The sequence below is a fragment of the Condylura cristata genome, unplaced genomic scaffold, assembly GCF_000260355.1.
Source record: "Condylura cristata isolate star-nosed mole 26May11 unplaced genomic scaffold, ConCri1.0 scaffold00023, whole genome shotgun sequence".
In the NCBI taxonomy this organism is placed as follows: Eukaryota; Metazoa; Chordata; class Mammalia; order Eulipotyphla; family Talpidae; genus Condylura; species Condylura cristata.
In genome coordinates, this window is record NW_004567124.1 from 2546440 (window position 1) to 2560668 (window position 14229).

At 36.2% G+C, this 14229-nt stretch overlaps 1 protein-coding gene across 2 annotated transcripts in view; it reads left to right on the forward strand.

Annotated features, from left to right (window-relative positions):
- Positions 1–14229, forward strand: part of UACA (uveal autoantigen with coiled-coil domains and ankyrin repeats) — an 84249-nt gene that overhangs the window by 38881 nt on the left and 31139 nt on the right. For both annotated transcript variants that reach the window (XM_012728675.1, XM_004687629.2), the window contains exons 2-5: positions 1841–1974; positions 6760–6848; positions 9749–9813; positions 10574–10631. In XM_012728675.1, coding sequence (XP_012584129.1) covers positions 1841–1974; positions 6760–6848; positions 9749–9813; positions 10574–10631 — 346 coding nt within the window. The remainder of the gene's footprint in view (positions 1–1840; positions 1975–6759; positions 6849–9748; positions 9814–10573; positions 10632–14229) is intronic.

Consider the following 14229-nt stretch of genomic DNA (forward strand, 5'->3'; position numbering starts at 1 on the left):
TATTGTCTTGAATAGCTACCAGCAAGTTTACTTGCAAAGAAAGTTGAGGTTTTAGTTGCAAGGGTAAACTAATCAATGCAGAGCAAGTATTTGTGTACTAAACATGACTTCTTCCTTTGGCATCTGGGAACACAGTTTCCAAAGCCTACATCTACCACCACTCCCCATTTCAAAGTCAGTAATCTGTTGTTTTGTTTTAAAGCTAAAGAAGGGAGTTTGACTTGAAGCCAATGAGTAGGGCTAGTCTCTACTCAAAATTGGGAGTTTGTAGTTCATCATCACATTTGCCTAATTTAGAGATAACTCTGAAGTCTGTATAGACATTTGAACCAGTTTCCATGGAAATATTACATTTCAGGAATGAATAAAAATTTTAATATTTTTATCTTTTTAATGTTCAATTCTTAATATTCATTCTTCACTTCAATATTTAATGAATACATTGCTATTTTGGCAACGGTCATTTTGAGGCTTTTGAAATAGTAGGTATATTGATCAACATGTTTTACATAATGATGTATTTTTATTTATAGAGATTTGTTATACTTATGGACATAGGGTTGGCTTTGTAAGTTAAGTGAAAAAGTCATCTTTTTTTGTTCTAGAATTTACATTGGGCTCAGCACAGAATTTAATAAAATGTTTACCATAAATTACTTTAAAAGAGTAAAACCTTACTTGTTTAAATATTGATTCCCCCTACTATCTGAAAGTAGAACATTTCTATTTGGTATGACTTGGTTAGCTATTTTGGGGGTCTGGGAATGCTATTACTATGAATGTAGATGGAAAAAATTTTGAACATTCCTTGACCCCTGCCCCAAAACCTACCAAGCCATACCAGATAGGAACATGCTTCATTAGGATAATGGGGGAACGAACCTATGACATGTATTTTGGGTTTTCTGACCTGTTGCAGGTTCTGACATTTTTGCTTACTAAGTACAGATCAAAGTTATTACTTTAGAATGTTTTGAATATGTATTTCTCCAATTGAAGCTAAAGATAACTTAGATACAACTAAAAGGCATATCATATGATAAATTCTGTTTAAAAAAATGGACACTTTCATATGCAGGTACATTGTTTTTGTAAAATTAAACATCTTTAAACAAAAGTAGTCAATGTACAAAAAAGGAAGATGATGAAAGTGATCTGTTGTTTTATTAGGATTGTTAGTAAGTAGTTTTTTGTTTGTTTTAGTTCTATGTAGGATTTTCATTTCATCATTATAGGATAACGAACTGTGTTCTGAAGTGTGTGTGTGTCCGTGTAACTTACCTCTATAAACTAATCTCCAACAGTGTCTCTTAAAAAAGTACGGGGTTGGGGATGGGAGACTATTACTGGGCTGTCATCACAGCCACATCTGAAAACGTGAGTTGGAGTAGGAAAAGCCCAGTGACTTCAGAAATCATGAGAAGTCTTATTTGGGTTTGGCCACCTAGGTCATTTGGTGTCTCTGGAGTCTTGTCTTCTATTGGTGGGGATGGTAAGTTTAGTTTACCAGGGTTGTTTTAGTAATTCAGGCCTGGCACTGCAGTAATTATTAATTTCCTGTCTTTGCTCTGAAGGCAAACAGCCAAGAACATGAGAAACATATTTTTTCTTGAGAATAGTTTAAAATTGTTTCTTTTAGACCGTGTATTATGGCCACATTTTCTAATTCTGCCTTTCTCTGGAAGTTAACACAGCAGGAACAGGGAAATTTGGGGTACAGTAGCAAATGGAGTCATGTATCATATCGTGCTGCCCTCCCTTCCCTCTCCCTTCCCTAGAGAGTCTGTTTCTTGTGGTATATATGTTATGCCATGTTTACTTTTTCTTTTTCTTTTTCTAGCATGCAACCGATTGGAACAAATATGATGACCGGTTGATGAAAGCAGCAGAAAGGGGAGATGCAGAAAAAGTGTCCTCCATACTTGCTAAAAAGGGGGTCAATCCAGGCAAACTAGATGTAGAAGGCAGATCTGCGTAAGTATTACTGATAATTCCCTAAAGGGAATTTGGGTCGAGCCGTGGGATACAAATGAAATTTGCAAATTCTAGTTATCACCTTTTTAATAATAATAAAAAAAAAACCTTTACCAAAACCCATGGTTTAAAAATTTTGAAATATTACTTTCAAATATTATGTACTAATAGTTGTACCCAAAGAGGAAGATTTTCAAGTTAGAGAAAATGTAAATACTCCATTAGTCAAGCTGTTCAGACTCCATAACAAACCACAAGGTTTGGTTATCTGGGGCATTTTTCTCTGTAAGCCTTTTCGTATTCCTTATCATGTTTGAGCCTTGCAGTGACCCTCTAAAAAAACTAGGAAAAGGCTTACAAAGGTTAAGTAACTAGGTCTAATCTCATGAAGAACTACAAGTTCTCTTTCTTGATCTTTCAACTTCCAATTCTTTTTATGTGGGCAATTGGCTCGTGTGTAATGTGGAGAATGTGATAGCAGAAAGGGAGGCGAATGACTGGCAGCAATCCTACCTGTGTTTGTGTTACTGAGCTTTGTCTATGTGCTTATGAATTGTCTGTCTTTTCCGCAGACCTGTTGAGGTTATTACTGGTACTACTTTTCTATAATTATAGCACTTAAAACCTTATCTGGGAAACTTCCCAAAGTTAGAGGTGAAAAATTTCATTTCCTTAAATTCTTTTCAGTCATATACTGGCATGGCATGAGTTTATTTAGAATATTCTAGCTGGAAACCAGATACTAAATATAGAAATGAATATTAGGGGATGTATAGTTAATATTTGATGAGTGTTACCATCTTGGTATGCTTAGATATTTCCGTTTAGTAAAAATAGAAAAAGCATACTTTTAAAAGTAAGTAATTGGAAAAAGCAATAGTGTTTGAAAAGTTCTAATTTTTTACGGTTTCAATTTTATTAGGTAGGTAACATTGATTATTTTGAGTCTGTCCTGTTTTTTCTGCTAAATTTTAAATTATTTATAGGGCTTACAGTATGATATCAATAGTGAAACTTTAATATTCAGAAGCAAAAATTTTTCATGTTTCTTTTCCCACTAAATGTTATGATGTTAAAAGATAAAGAGAATCTTTAGGGTAAGGACCTTCAGGGAGACCTGTTTTCTTCATCCTGCCTATCTGTGCTTTGAAAGAATCTTTCATATTTAGAATTTCTTTGCTCTAAGGTTCAGTTTTGAGTAAAGTTATTTATATTAATGGTAATAGTTCTAAACCTTGTGCTTTTTTTTTTTAAAGACTTATTTATTCATATAGAACTGGTGTACAGGCCAGAGGTGCAGGGCAGTGATAGGATTTACCAGAGACAGGGTGGGGAGCAGAACAGGGAAAATGATGAAAAAACTGCCAAAGGGAGCAACGGGTGGAGTCAGGAGATGTCTGCAGTGCCATGTGATCATCTTCCGGGGCGGGGATTGAACTCATGCTGAAGTGGCTTTAGCTTCTTAGAGCTGTGCTTTAACTCACTGCGCCACCAGGGAGGGCCAGTTCTAAACCTTTGATATCATTTTAATATAAAGTTCATAAAACATTATATTGGTAATATAATATGGGGAGAAATCACAACAAACCCATGATGCATTATTAGTTCAGGTTTTCACTGAAGGTAGAATTTTTTTGAGATTCATGAGATGAAATATTTCTCCTATGTTAAATCAACTGACTTTTCTTTAATTAAAACATTTTATATGTAGCAAAGTATAGGACATGTTAAAATACATCTTCTGTATTATTTACAAGTACAAAACAATTTTATTTTTAATTTCTTTTTTGGTTTTTAATTTGAAATGTAAAACAAAAGTAATATGTGCTTTCTGACTGTAGTCTAGTTTCAAAAATGAAATCCTGGTTTCTGCAAGTTTTCTTCCTGTCCACCTTTCTTCTAGGGTGTAACCCTTTGCAAACCAAAATGGTCAAGTTTGCCAAGATTCTCTGCTTTCAGAATCCTGGCTTCCAATTCCTGTCTCCCCTTCTCTCCAGGTTATCAAAGTGCTCTTCAGCCTTTCAGCTATTTTATCTGGAATCAGATGTTACAGGCAAAACGTACCTTCATACTCCCTCCTCACGTCTCTGGGTCTCTGTCCTTCCCTGCATGCTGACCCAATAATTTTTCAGTCTTGTTAGCTCACAGGTGTTGTCCAGAATCTGTCGTAGGTTTCTGGTTGTCCTCAAAGGTAGGAATTGTCCAAATTTTCTGTATTTCCTTTATGGAAACAGAAATACATGTTTAGTTTACAAAAAGAAAACTTTTTAATTGCAAAAGAATATTTCAGATTTTTCTTTTATGACTCTTAATGTAGCGACGAATTTATCTACTTTTTGAAGTGCGTCTACCATTTATAGCACACTAGCATTAATAATGCATCATGGGTTTGTTGTGATTTCTACCCATATTACCAATATAATGTTGACTTATTTTGAAGAAAGAAGTCATCCAAATTTTGTTAGAAAATGAAAACAAGCAAACAAAAAATGATGTAGCCAAAGTTGTTGGAAGACTAAACACCTTTGCTTAAAGGAAATTATCATTTCTCTAAGGATACATTGCATGGTATGATCACCTACATCAGTGTTGCAGAAAGATAATTGATACCTTCAGTTCAGAGCAGTTTAATTTTACTATGAGAACTTTTGATTTTTAAGAACACTATATTCCTTTTATCAGAAACGACTCTTTCTAATTCACATTGCTTTACATAGTAGTACTTGGTGTCTTGCTTTTTTTTTTTTTTATTAAAGATTTATTTATTTTTGCATACAAGAACTGGGGTACAGGCCAGAGGTCCAAGTTGGGGGGCATTGAGAGGATTCAGTAGAGACAGGGTGGGGAGCAGAACAGGTGGATCATCTGAAATCCACTGCTGAGGGGAGCAGCAGGCAAGACAAGAGACCATGTGGGTCGGCTCCCTGGCCAGGGATCGAACTTGTGTTGTAGTAGCTGCGTCACCTGGGAAGCCCTGTCTTACTCTTATATCTGCCGTAATATTAATAGAGACACACGGCTGAGTGTTATTTAATGAATGAATTTGCAAGCAGCCTCCTAATTTTATTTCTAAGCAACTGGTTAGTCAAGTATTTAAGGACCCTCATCTCGTTGGTTTTGGGGATAAAATAGGGAGCAAGTCAGACAAAAGTCTCTGCTTTTGCTGAGAAATTCATAAGCTGTAAAGGAAATAAATCTTGAATTCATGCATTACATTAGAAAATGTGAAACTCTAGATTGAATAATAAAGGCATAAATGAGAGGACGAGGATTACTAAAGTTTCAGGAAATGGAGAAGTAGAAAATATTGACATGGCATGGTCAGGGAAAGACCCTGCTGGAGGGGTACAGAGCGTGTGTCTATACCTGGTGTCATGCAACTTGCGCCTCCTTTGTCTCCTGGCATCTTCAGACTGCTTGCTTATTCTTGTTCTGGGTTTCTGTTCTTTCCCAAGCCAAATTCACTGGCCTTTTTCAACAAGTCACTTACTAGTTTCGATTTAATGGAATATAATCTGTGTCAACTCTTACTGCACAAAAATATTGCTGTAAATATTGGTAGTTAATGAAGTATTAGACTATCAAATACATAATATTTTGTTACCTTTTATCTTGAATACTGGATAACTTAAAGTTAGTTTCTGAATCAGGTTTTACTTGCATTATTAGGAAATTTGTTCACTTATACCTGTGTAGGGAAGGGAAGCTTTTCCCATCTTTCCTTCTGTGTTCTTTGGCTAATAATAATTAATTCGATATAAAACATATTAAAAAAGAAAAAAACAAGCTTCATATCTTCTGGAGTCCCAAAAACCTGAGATCCAAAGATAAGCAGTTGAGGCTTGATTGCCATCCTGAGCTAAGAAGTGGGGAGGGTAGAGAATTAGAGATGAAAATTGGGAGTGCAGGTAGAAATTTATAGGAAGAAGAGATAAGCAAATGCTTGCAATGCCATGCAGAGAAGTCTTTCCGATCACAAATGATCTTCAATATTAACTCTCTCTTAGTGCAGGATGTCTAACCCAATTCTTTTAGGCAGTTAAAGGGAAAGTAAATAGCTCTTCCTGGGTCTGCTGGCATTCCTTGTCTCCAACTAGGAATAATCTAGATGCCAAAGTGATAGGTATATTTTGCAGTTATTCGGTTTCCCCCACCTCTTTGTGTGAATCTTCAGCCAGTCATACTAGGTCTATGTGCAAAAGAAAAAGTTTGTGGTAGCCATCGGTATACTGTTTGGGAAGAAATTTCCAGTTCTTTTATGACTTTCAAGGGTAATTTAGTTTGTTGATTTGAAGATTTTTATATGCTAGATTTTACTTTGATAAATCTAAACAAAGGGATAAATCTTGTTATCTGTTTTGGCCTCACTCTTCTGCCATAACTTCATTTGTCTCAGCAGTTTTAAGATTTTTGAAACAAAGCAAAATAACCTGGTAGAAAGTTCACAATACATTGATTAAGCTCCGAGTGCTACTGCCTCTGCTAATGAAATAATAGACTATAGGGTTGATAATGCTATAGTATATATTTTCTATTATTAAGACAATTGAACATTAAAATCTCCCTTTGGTGTCTAGACAGCATTGGCCCCTTATGTAATTTTAGGTTAAGATGAATTTTCAGCAATACTGGTTAGATTTCTTTTTTCTTGTATTAAAAATAAAGCTGTTTTAATGTGACTTTAAAAGTATATGTATGCATATGTGTGTGTGTTGAATAAAAGGGGATGTTAATATCTAATTGAGCTTTGGTGCTTTCCTTTGCATAACAAATTTTTTTCTTTAGCTTCCATGTTGTGGCTTCAAAGGGGAACCTTGAGTGTTTGAACGCCATCCTTTTACATGGAGTTGATATTACATCCTGTGACACTGCAGGTATGTTTGCACTGATCAGTTACAAAGTTGGTTACAAGCATCACTCACTGCTAATGTTCTTAATCAGACTTGAAGGATATTTAAAAAAAAGATCCTTCATTTTCTGTTTTTAAAATTGAGAAAAGCTTTACTTCTGAGCTATCATTATGTGGTTAAGATGAGTACAGGGAATTTAGGAGAAGGGGTTACTGAACAAGCAGTTGGAGACCTGAAGTACAGTGACAGTTTTGGTTTAAAACCAGACTCTAAAGAACCTTTCTGTGCCACTTAGCTTACATTGGCGTATCAATCAGTAGTAGAAGACACTCTGTGGTGAAATCATTCAGCATTTGACTGGACTTTTCTTGGGATGGAGACGAACAGCCTCACTGTGATGATCCCAGCCACACTGGCTGATGCCCCAGCACAGACATTCACTCTGGAATGCTCCAGCCTCCTGGCTCACTCAGCTTCACGTCAGCCTGGAGGCTGTGAGGCACCGAATTCTTCAGCCACTGGCCTGGGCCCTCAGTGGCCGAGCTGTGGTCCTAATGATCACACCTCCCGGGAACCCATTTCTGTGTCTGGCTGACTATTTATAAAGGCTTACTTCTTGTAGCAGTGTAAGACTGTCTCTTCGGGGTCTTCTGCCTAATCTTAGTCACATCTATGTCTGTCTTTTAAAATCTTGTCTGTACATCACAAGGTCGACCTTTAAGTATCTGAATAGAGCTCTTGCTTTTTTTAGAAAACTACTAGTTTTCTATTCATCTGTTTATCAGGATACCTATTCTTGTTTCTATGGGTTTTGTTTCTCAAAACCTTATTTCTCTGCAGCTCGGTCTTGTTCAGTGGCCACGAAGAGGTGATCTATAACAGAGAATTTTCTTAGCAACTTTATTTTACCCTCCCACTCCATGTAAGGACAAGTAATTATGTTGCTGTTAATTAGCATTGTGTTTACAAACAGAAAGGAGGAGAGGGGGAGCGAGCTATTACTATTGAATTTTGAAGTGAGGAAAATTTTGTACCTAAAGGATCTATCAATTTCTAAATTAAAGATCAAACTCAACTTTCAACAAACAGAAGAACGTGTTTATTACATACATATGCTTCCATCTATGTAAAATATTTGTTTCAGACATTTTGAACCAGTCATACCTTTTCAGAAGCCTTGTTTATCGTGCTGATTCTAAGTCAGATTCTGATTATCTTTGTTTTTATCTGGCTTCTTTCCACCCTGGGCATTTTTGCCAATGGCCACTCTGGTGACATTCTCCCTGCCCCCTACAGAATAGATGGAACCCAGTGCTTCCCTAAGCTCAGCAAACATGGCCAGTCCTACATGGCACCACAGCACACCCTCCCTCATTCTTTTTATTTTCTGCTTTTGCTGTTGTTTAGTCATGCTTTCCTTTGTTTTTTAAGTATGTTTGTCCTTAGAGATGGCCTTTCTTGAGGATAAGGACCTTGTCTCATTTGCTGTTGTTTTATATGATAATCCAAATGTGGATATTTGATGACCATTTGATAAAAAAACTTTATTAGCTAGCAGTAGAAAAGTAGATTGAAAATAATCAGATTTTAAGTCAGTGTGGCTTTGAGGTATTTGTGATCAGGTCTAAACAGGTCTGCACCTTTGGTGTGGCTCATAGTGGTTGGCTTTAAGTTTAGTGTTTCCTTGACTTTTTGCTACCGTATTTCAAGTGACTGGATGTGGGATTTCCTTAGTCCTGACCTGATAGTTTCATGCTATCAAGTGTCTGTGACATTTTCTTGAATATGGGACTGTTACCACTCTGCTCCCCTCTGCTCTTCTGTTACTGCTCATGGGGATACGTGTTTCTCTATGACCTTTCACAACATGGAATATTTTTAGGAAAATTGTGGACAGGAGCAAATTGGAATGTGAAAACATTACTTCTGACTTATTTGGCAGTAGAGGATGTATAAGAGTGGTTGAATATGTTGTAGCTATACCTATATAAATACCTGGACTCATGCTTTTTATTCTAGAACCTATTTGCCAGCTACACAGAAGTTATGAGGTCCAGGAAAATTTGCAAAGTCATATATTCATTCTTCTAAGATGAACAGAAAAGGAATTGCTTTTTTTTGGCAGAAAGTTCTACTCATGAAGCCAAATTTTGTTTTAAGATGGTTGTGAAATTAGAGGGAAATTAAGAGCATTCAAGAGTGGAAGCTGGAGTAGTCTGTGAAGCTTTTCTGTCTCTTACCACCCAAGAGAGGTGTATGTGTAAGGAAATATGGTTGGAAGAAAAAGTGTTTCTAAGTAGAATGTTCTCTGCAAATTGGCCTATTTTTCTAGTGTTCGACATTAGCCTTTTAGATTATCTCATAAATCTCCTCCCTGCCTGCCACCTCCCTTCAACCCCGTTATTTCCTCTAAACTGGAACATTTTAATGCACTTTCTATTTGAACAAGTTGTCTGATATTCAGAGACATGGTCACTTAATGAACTTAGTTGAAATATAAATATCAGAGAATTTCCTTTCTTTGACTTAACATCTCTCTACTTTCTGTTTTCAGTATCTTCATTGCTTATGTGAAATCTGTTTATCTTTCCCTCTTCTCCCATGCTTTTTTCCTCTTTCTCTTTCTCTTCATCCCATCTCCCTTGTGTTGCCTGATACTGTCTCAGCACTATATATTGAAGATATCATGGTAAACAACACAAAGTTTTGTACTTTATGGGTTCATATGTTGAATTTTTCTTCCCTACAATGTTTTGGTGTATGTACATTATCTCCTATTAAATATAAAACTGGGCGAAACATCATAGAAACTGAAAACATGCTTACAAATCAGATATGCTGTCTGCTAATTTTAGAAATGAATCATATTATTACATGTGATAAAAGTAACCCTTCACATATATTTTAACTGATTTCTTTCCTAGGGAGAAATGCACTTCACCTGGCTGCAAAGTATGGACATGCATTGTGCCTGCAGAAACTTCTACAGGTAATAAAAGTGGCAAATACTGAGGTTTTATTTTTTTGACTGCAAATAATACAAGTGTTTTTAATGTATTTTTGGAATTTGAGATCAAAGAAAATACTAGGTTAACCTTGACTGTTAGCTTACATAATAGTTTTTCCATCATTTATGAAAGAATGTGAACAATAAAGAGCAAAAGCTTGGAGGGAAGTGAATTGCATAACTCAGTGTATTAAAAATAAATAACAAAGACTTGACCTTCCTGTTGACTTTAGCTAAAGCTTGGAATTTTCTGTTGCCTGATATATGACATAAGAGAAAGTGATATAGCATAACATCTTTTCCAATACATAGACATCAGTAACTTAGACTATATACTATTGACCCCTTCAGTCTATGAACTAATGGATTATATTATATTTTCAGTGAAAGGGTCAAGTCATATATTCCCACAGACACTTTTATTTAATGCAGAACTCATTTGATTTTTCTCACTCAGTTGTTCAAGTTTTAACTCGTGCTGGAAAGAAAACCCCAGTCAATAATATGATTTCTTTACCATTGTCATATGCCAGATGTTTTCCTGTTTGGTAAAATACTTTCAAAAACATGCTATTATATTTGCTTCACATCAAAATATTTACCTGCTTGTCTAATATTCTTCAGGTTTGTTTTTTTTTTAAACATATGGACTACCATAAAGATAAATAACATGTTCATTTGAGTCTTGATGTTTAATTTTAAAATAAAATTCCTAGATTATGGAATTTCTATGTCTTAACAGTACAATTGTCCCACTGAACATACAGACCTGCAGGGAAGAACTGCACTCCACGATGCAGGTGAGCAAACTTTCCAGTTGGTGATAAATGTTTGGTAAAATACCAAGGCATTTAAACTAATTTCTGAGTTTTACCATGTATATATTTGTATAACCCATGGAGAAACAGAATATTGTGATTTGTTTGTTTGTTTGTTTACTCTAATTTGAAATTTACTAGCTTGTACAGCTTAAAAAAGACTCAGATGGCCATTATTTACAGGGCATTTTGGTAGGAACTAAAATTCCAAAGCTAGACAAGCCATCACCTGTTCCAAGGAGCTCCAGGCACTATGTGTGTGTGTATGGTTGGGATTTGCTGGGAGAAATTGGAAGGAGGAAGACTTTTCTCTTTCTTAAAATCTATACTTTCCTAATTAACATGTCTGAATCTCATTTTTTTTCATCTGCAAAATGTAATTAATAATTCTATTGTGGTGAGTGGCTATAAAGAAATTAAAGTAGTACCTGGTACATAGTGATTTCTTTTTTGTTGTTGTTGTTATTACAGTCAATTTGTTTTTATTTATTTATATAGTTTATTTTTACATCATTTTGTATATTTTTCCATCTCAGTTGCAATCCCCTTGGGCTTCCCATCACCAAATCACCCATGTGCCATCACCACAGTCCAGTGCATCCGCTCCCCCACCCCCACTGTTTTTGATCCCACTCCCACAAAATATCTCTGGTATATAGCTGTTCACCATTATTTTCTCACCTGTTCCATTATATTACTGCTATGAGAGAAACCATCTGGTATTTTTCCTTTTCTTTCTGGCTTATTCACTAAGCATGATCTTTTCCAGCTCCATCCATGTTGCTGCAAAAGACATGTGTTTCTTTTTTTTGGTTGCTGAGTAATATTCCATTATGTATATGTACCACATCTTTTTAATCCAGTCATCCATTTTTGGGCATTTGGGCTGTTTCCATGTCTTTCCAGTTGTGAATAAAGCAGCAGTAAACATGGGGGTGCAGGTATCTTTTTGAATCACATAGAAATTTCTTTTTTTTTTTTAAGATTTTATTTGTGCATACAGAACTGGGGTACAGGCCAGAGGCTCAGGGGCGGTGAGAGGTTTCACCAGAGACAGAGTGGGGAGCAGAACAGGCAGATTGACGAAGTACACTGCTGAGGGAAGCAGCGGGGGGGTGAGGAGAGGTCTGCCACGCCAGTGGTCACCGCCGGGGCAGGCAGGAATCGAACTCACGCGGAAGCGGCTTTAGCTTCTCAGTGCTGTGTTTTAACCCACTGCGCCACCAGGGAGGGCCCACATAGAGATTTCTTAATGGTGGTGGTGGTGATGGTGGTGGTGGTGGTGGTAGTGACTATTTTGTTTAGAGGTGTCAGTACTAGACTTTATATCACTATAATGTGCTTTATTAAAAAAATATACTAGTAATCCACAGATTTTATTACTTATCATACTTGTGTATCATTCTTTAGGCTATATTCTTTAGGTGTACTATAAGAATTACTTAGCAAAAAGTTAAATATTAAATATCCTTGGAGTCAAAGATAGTCTGACTCTTTTAAGTCTGAAATTCCTACAGATGACTAGGAGGCTGAAGGAAAGAAAAATATCTACCTTTGTTTTTTTTTGTTTTTTTTTTTAAAGATTTATTTATTTATGCATACAGAACTGGATACAGGCCAGAGGGGCAGGGATGGTGAGAGGATTCGCCAGAAACAGAGTGGGGAGCAGAACAGGTCGATTGACAAAGTACAATGCTGAGGGGAACAGCAGGCCAGACAGGAGAGGTCTGCTGCGCCATGTGGTTACCTCCTGGGAGGGTGGGGATTGAACTCATGCTGAAGCTTTAGCTTTTTAGTGCTGTGCTTTAACCTGCTGCACCACCAGAGAGGGCCTCTACCCTCTTTTCATGTGTGTAGAATATCTGCTGTAGACTGAAGTAGTTTGTGGCTAAAGATATTACATTTCAAATTCAAACAATTATAGCTTAGTCTTCATTTTTTTCTGTTTATATTCTGTTTACATATGTGGTGAATAAGCCTAAAGATAAAGCAATACACAAGTGTGATAATGAAATCTGTGGATTACTAGTATAAATCTTTTTTTTCTTTAATATAGCACATTATAGTGATATGAAATTAAGTGCTGACACCTCTAAATCAAAACAGCCACCACTACCACCACCACCGCCACCATCATAAATCTCACACAATATATTTTTCTTTCATTTGTCATAGACTGATAATATTTGCAAAGAATTTTAGTGTACAGTGTCATTTGAACCATACAGTGACCCTTGTGAACTACTATATAGATTTTAATCTCTTATTTGATATTTTATGATAATTTTGTTGATACTTAAATAATTAAAAACAAAAGCCTAAACTGGCTTGTAAAATTATGGAAGCATCAAAATAATTTTACAAGTTACATTTAAAAATCACTTAAAAATTCACAGTGCTAATTTACTGTGCTTGATGGGATTTGAAAAATGACTGCTGTCTCCTGGGATATGAATATATTACATGCTATTTCTGCTCCTGCTACCTTTTCTTGTGTTTTTTTTTTTTTTATAAATAATCAGTCCATCTTTATCAATAATTACCTTTTAAAAATTAGTTTTATTATGAAAAATTCCAAGCACACATAAACAAGAAAGAACATTATGTTAAAAACGCCTTATACTCTTTACATAGCTCAGACAGTCACCAGCATGTGGCCACCTTGATTAATGAATATCACCCTCACTACTCCCACTTGACTGCAGTATTTTCATTCAGCTCTAAGACATACATACTTTTTAAAAATAATATAATAGTTTTTTTTTTTACATCATTTTGGGCCTTTTCCCATCTCAGTTGTAATCCCTTTGGGCTTCCCATTACCAAATCACCTGTGTGCCATCACCATAGTCCAGTGCACTACTCCCACTTGACTGCAGTATTTTCATTCAGCTCTAAGACATACATACTTTTTAAAAATAATATAATAGTTTTTTTTTACATCATTTTGTGCCTTTTCCCATCTCAGTTGTAATCCCTTTGGGCTTCCCATTACCAAATTACCTGAGTGCCATCACCATAGTCCAGTGCACTTCCCTCACTCCACCGTTTTTGATCCCATTCCCCACTCCACCCCCATAAAATGTCTCTAGTATATAGCTGTTCATTATTATTATTTTTTTGCCTGGTCCTTTACATTCCTGCTATGAGTGAAACCATCCAATATTTTTCCTTTTCTTTCTGGCTCATTTCTTTCCTTTCTTTTTTTTAAACTAATGTGCCTTCCAGCTGGGGCTTTTTTTTTTTTTTAAGATTTATTTATTTATGCATACAGAATTGGGGTACAGGCCAGAGGTGCAGGGGCAGTGAGAGGATTCACCAGAGACAGAGTGGGGAGCAGAATAGGATGACTGATGAAGTATACTGCTGAGGGGAACAGCAGGCGGGCCAGGAGAGGTCTGCCGCACCATGTGGATCCCTCTGGGGCTGGGAATTTAACTCATGCCAAAGTGGCTTTAGCTTCTTAGTGCTGTGCTTAAACCCACTGCACCACCAGGAAGGGCCCTCTTTCTGGCTTAATTCACTAAGCATGATCTTTTCCAGCTCTATCCATGTTGCTGCAAAAGGCATTTTTTTTTTG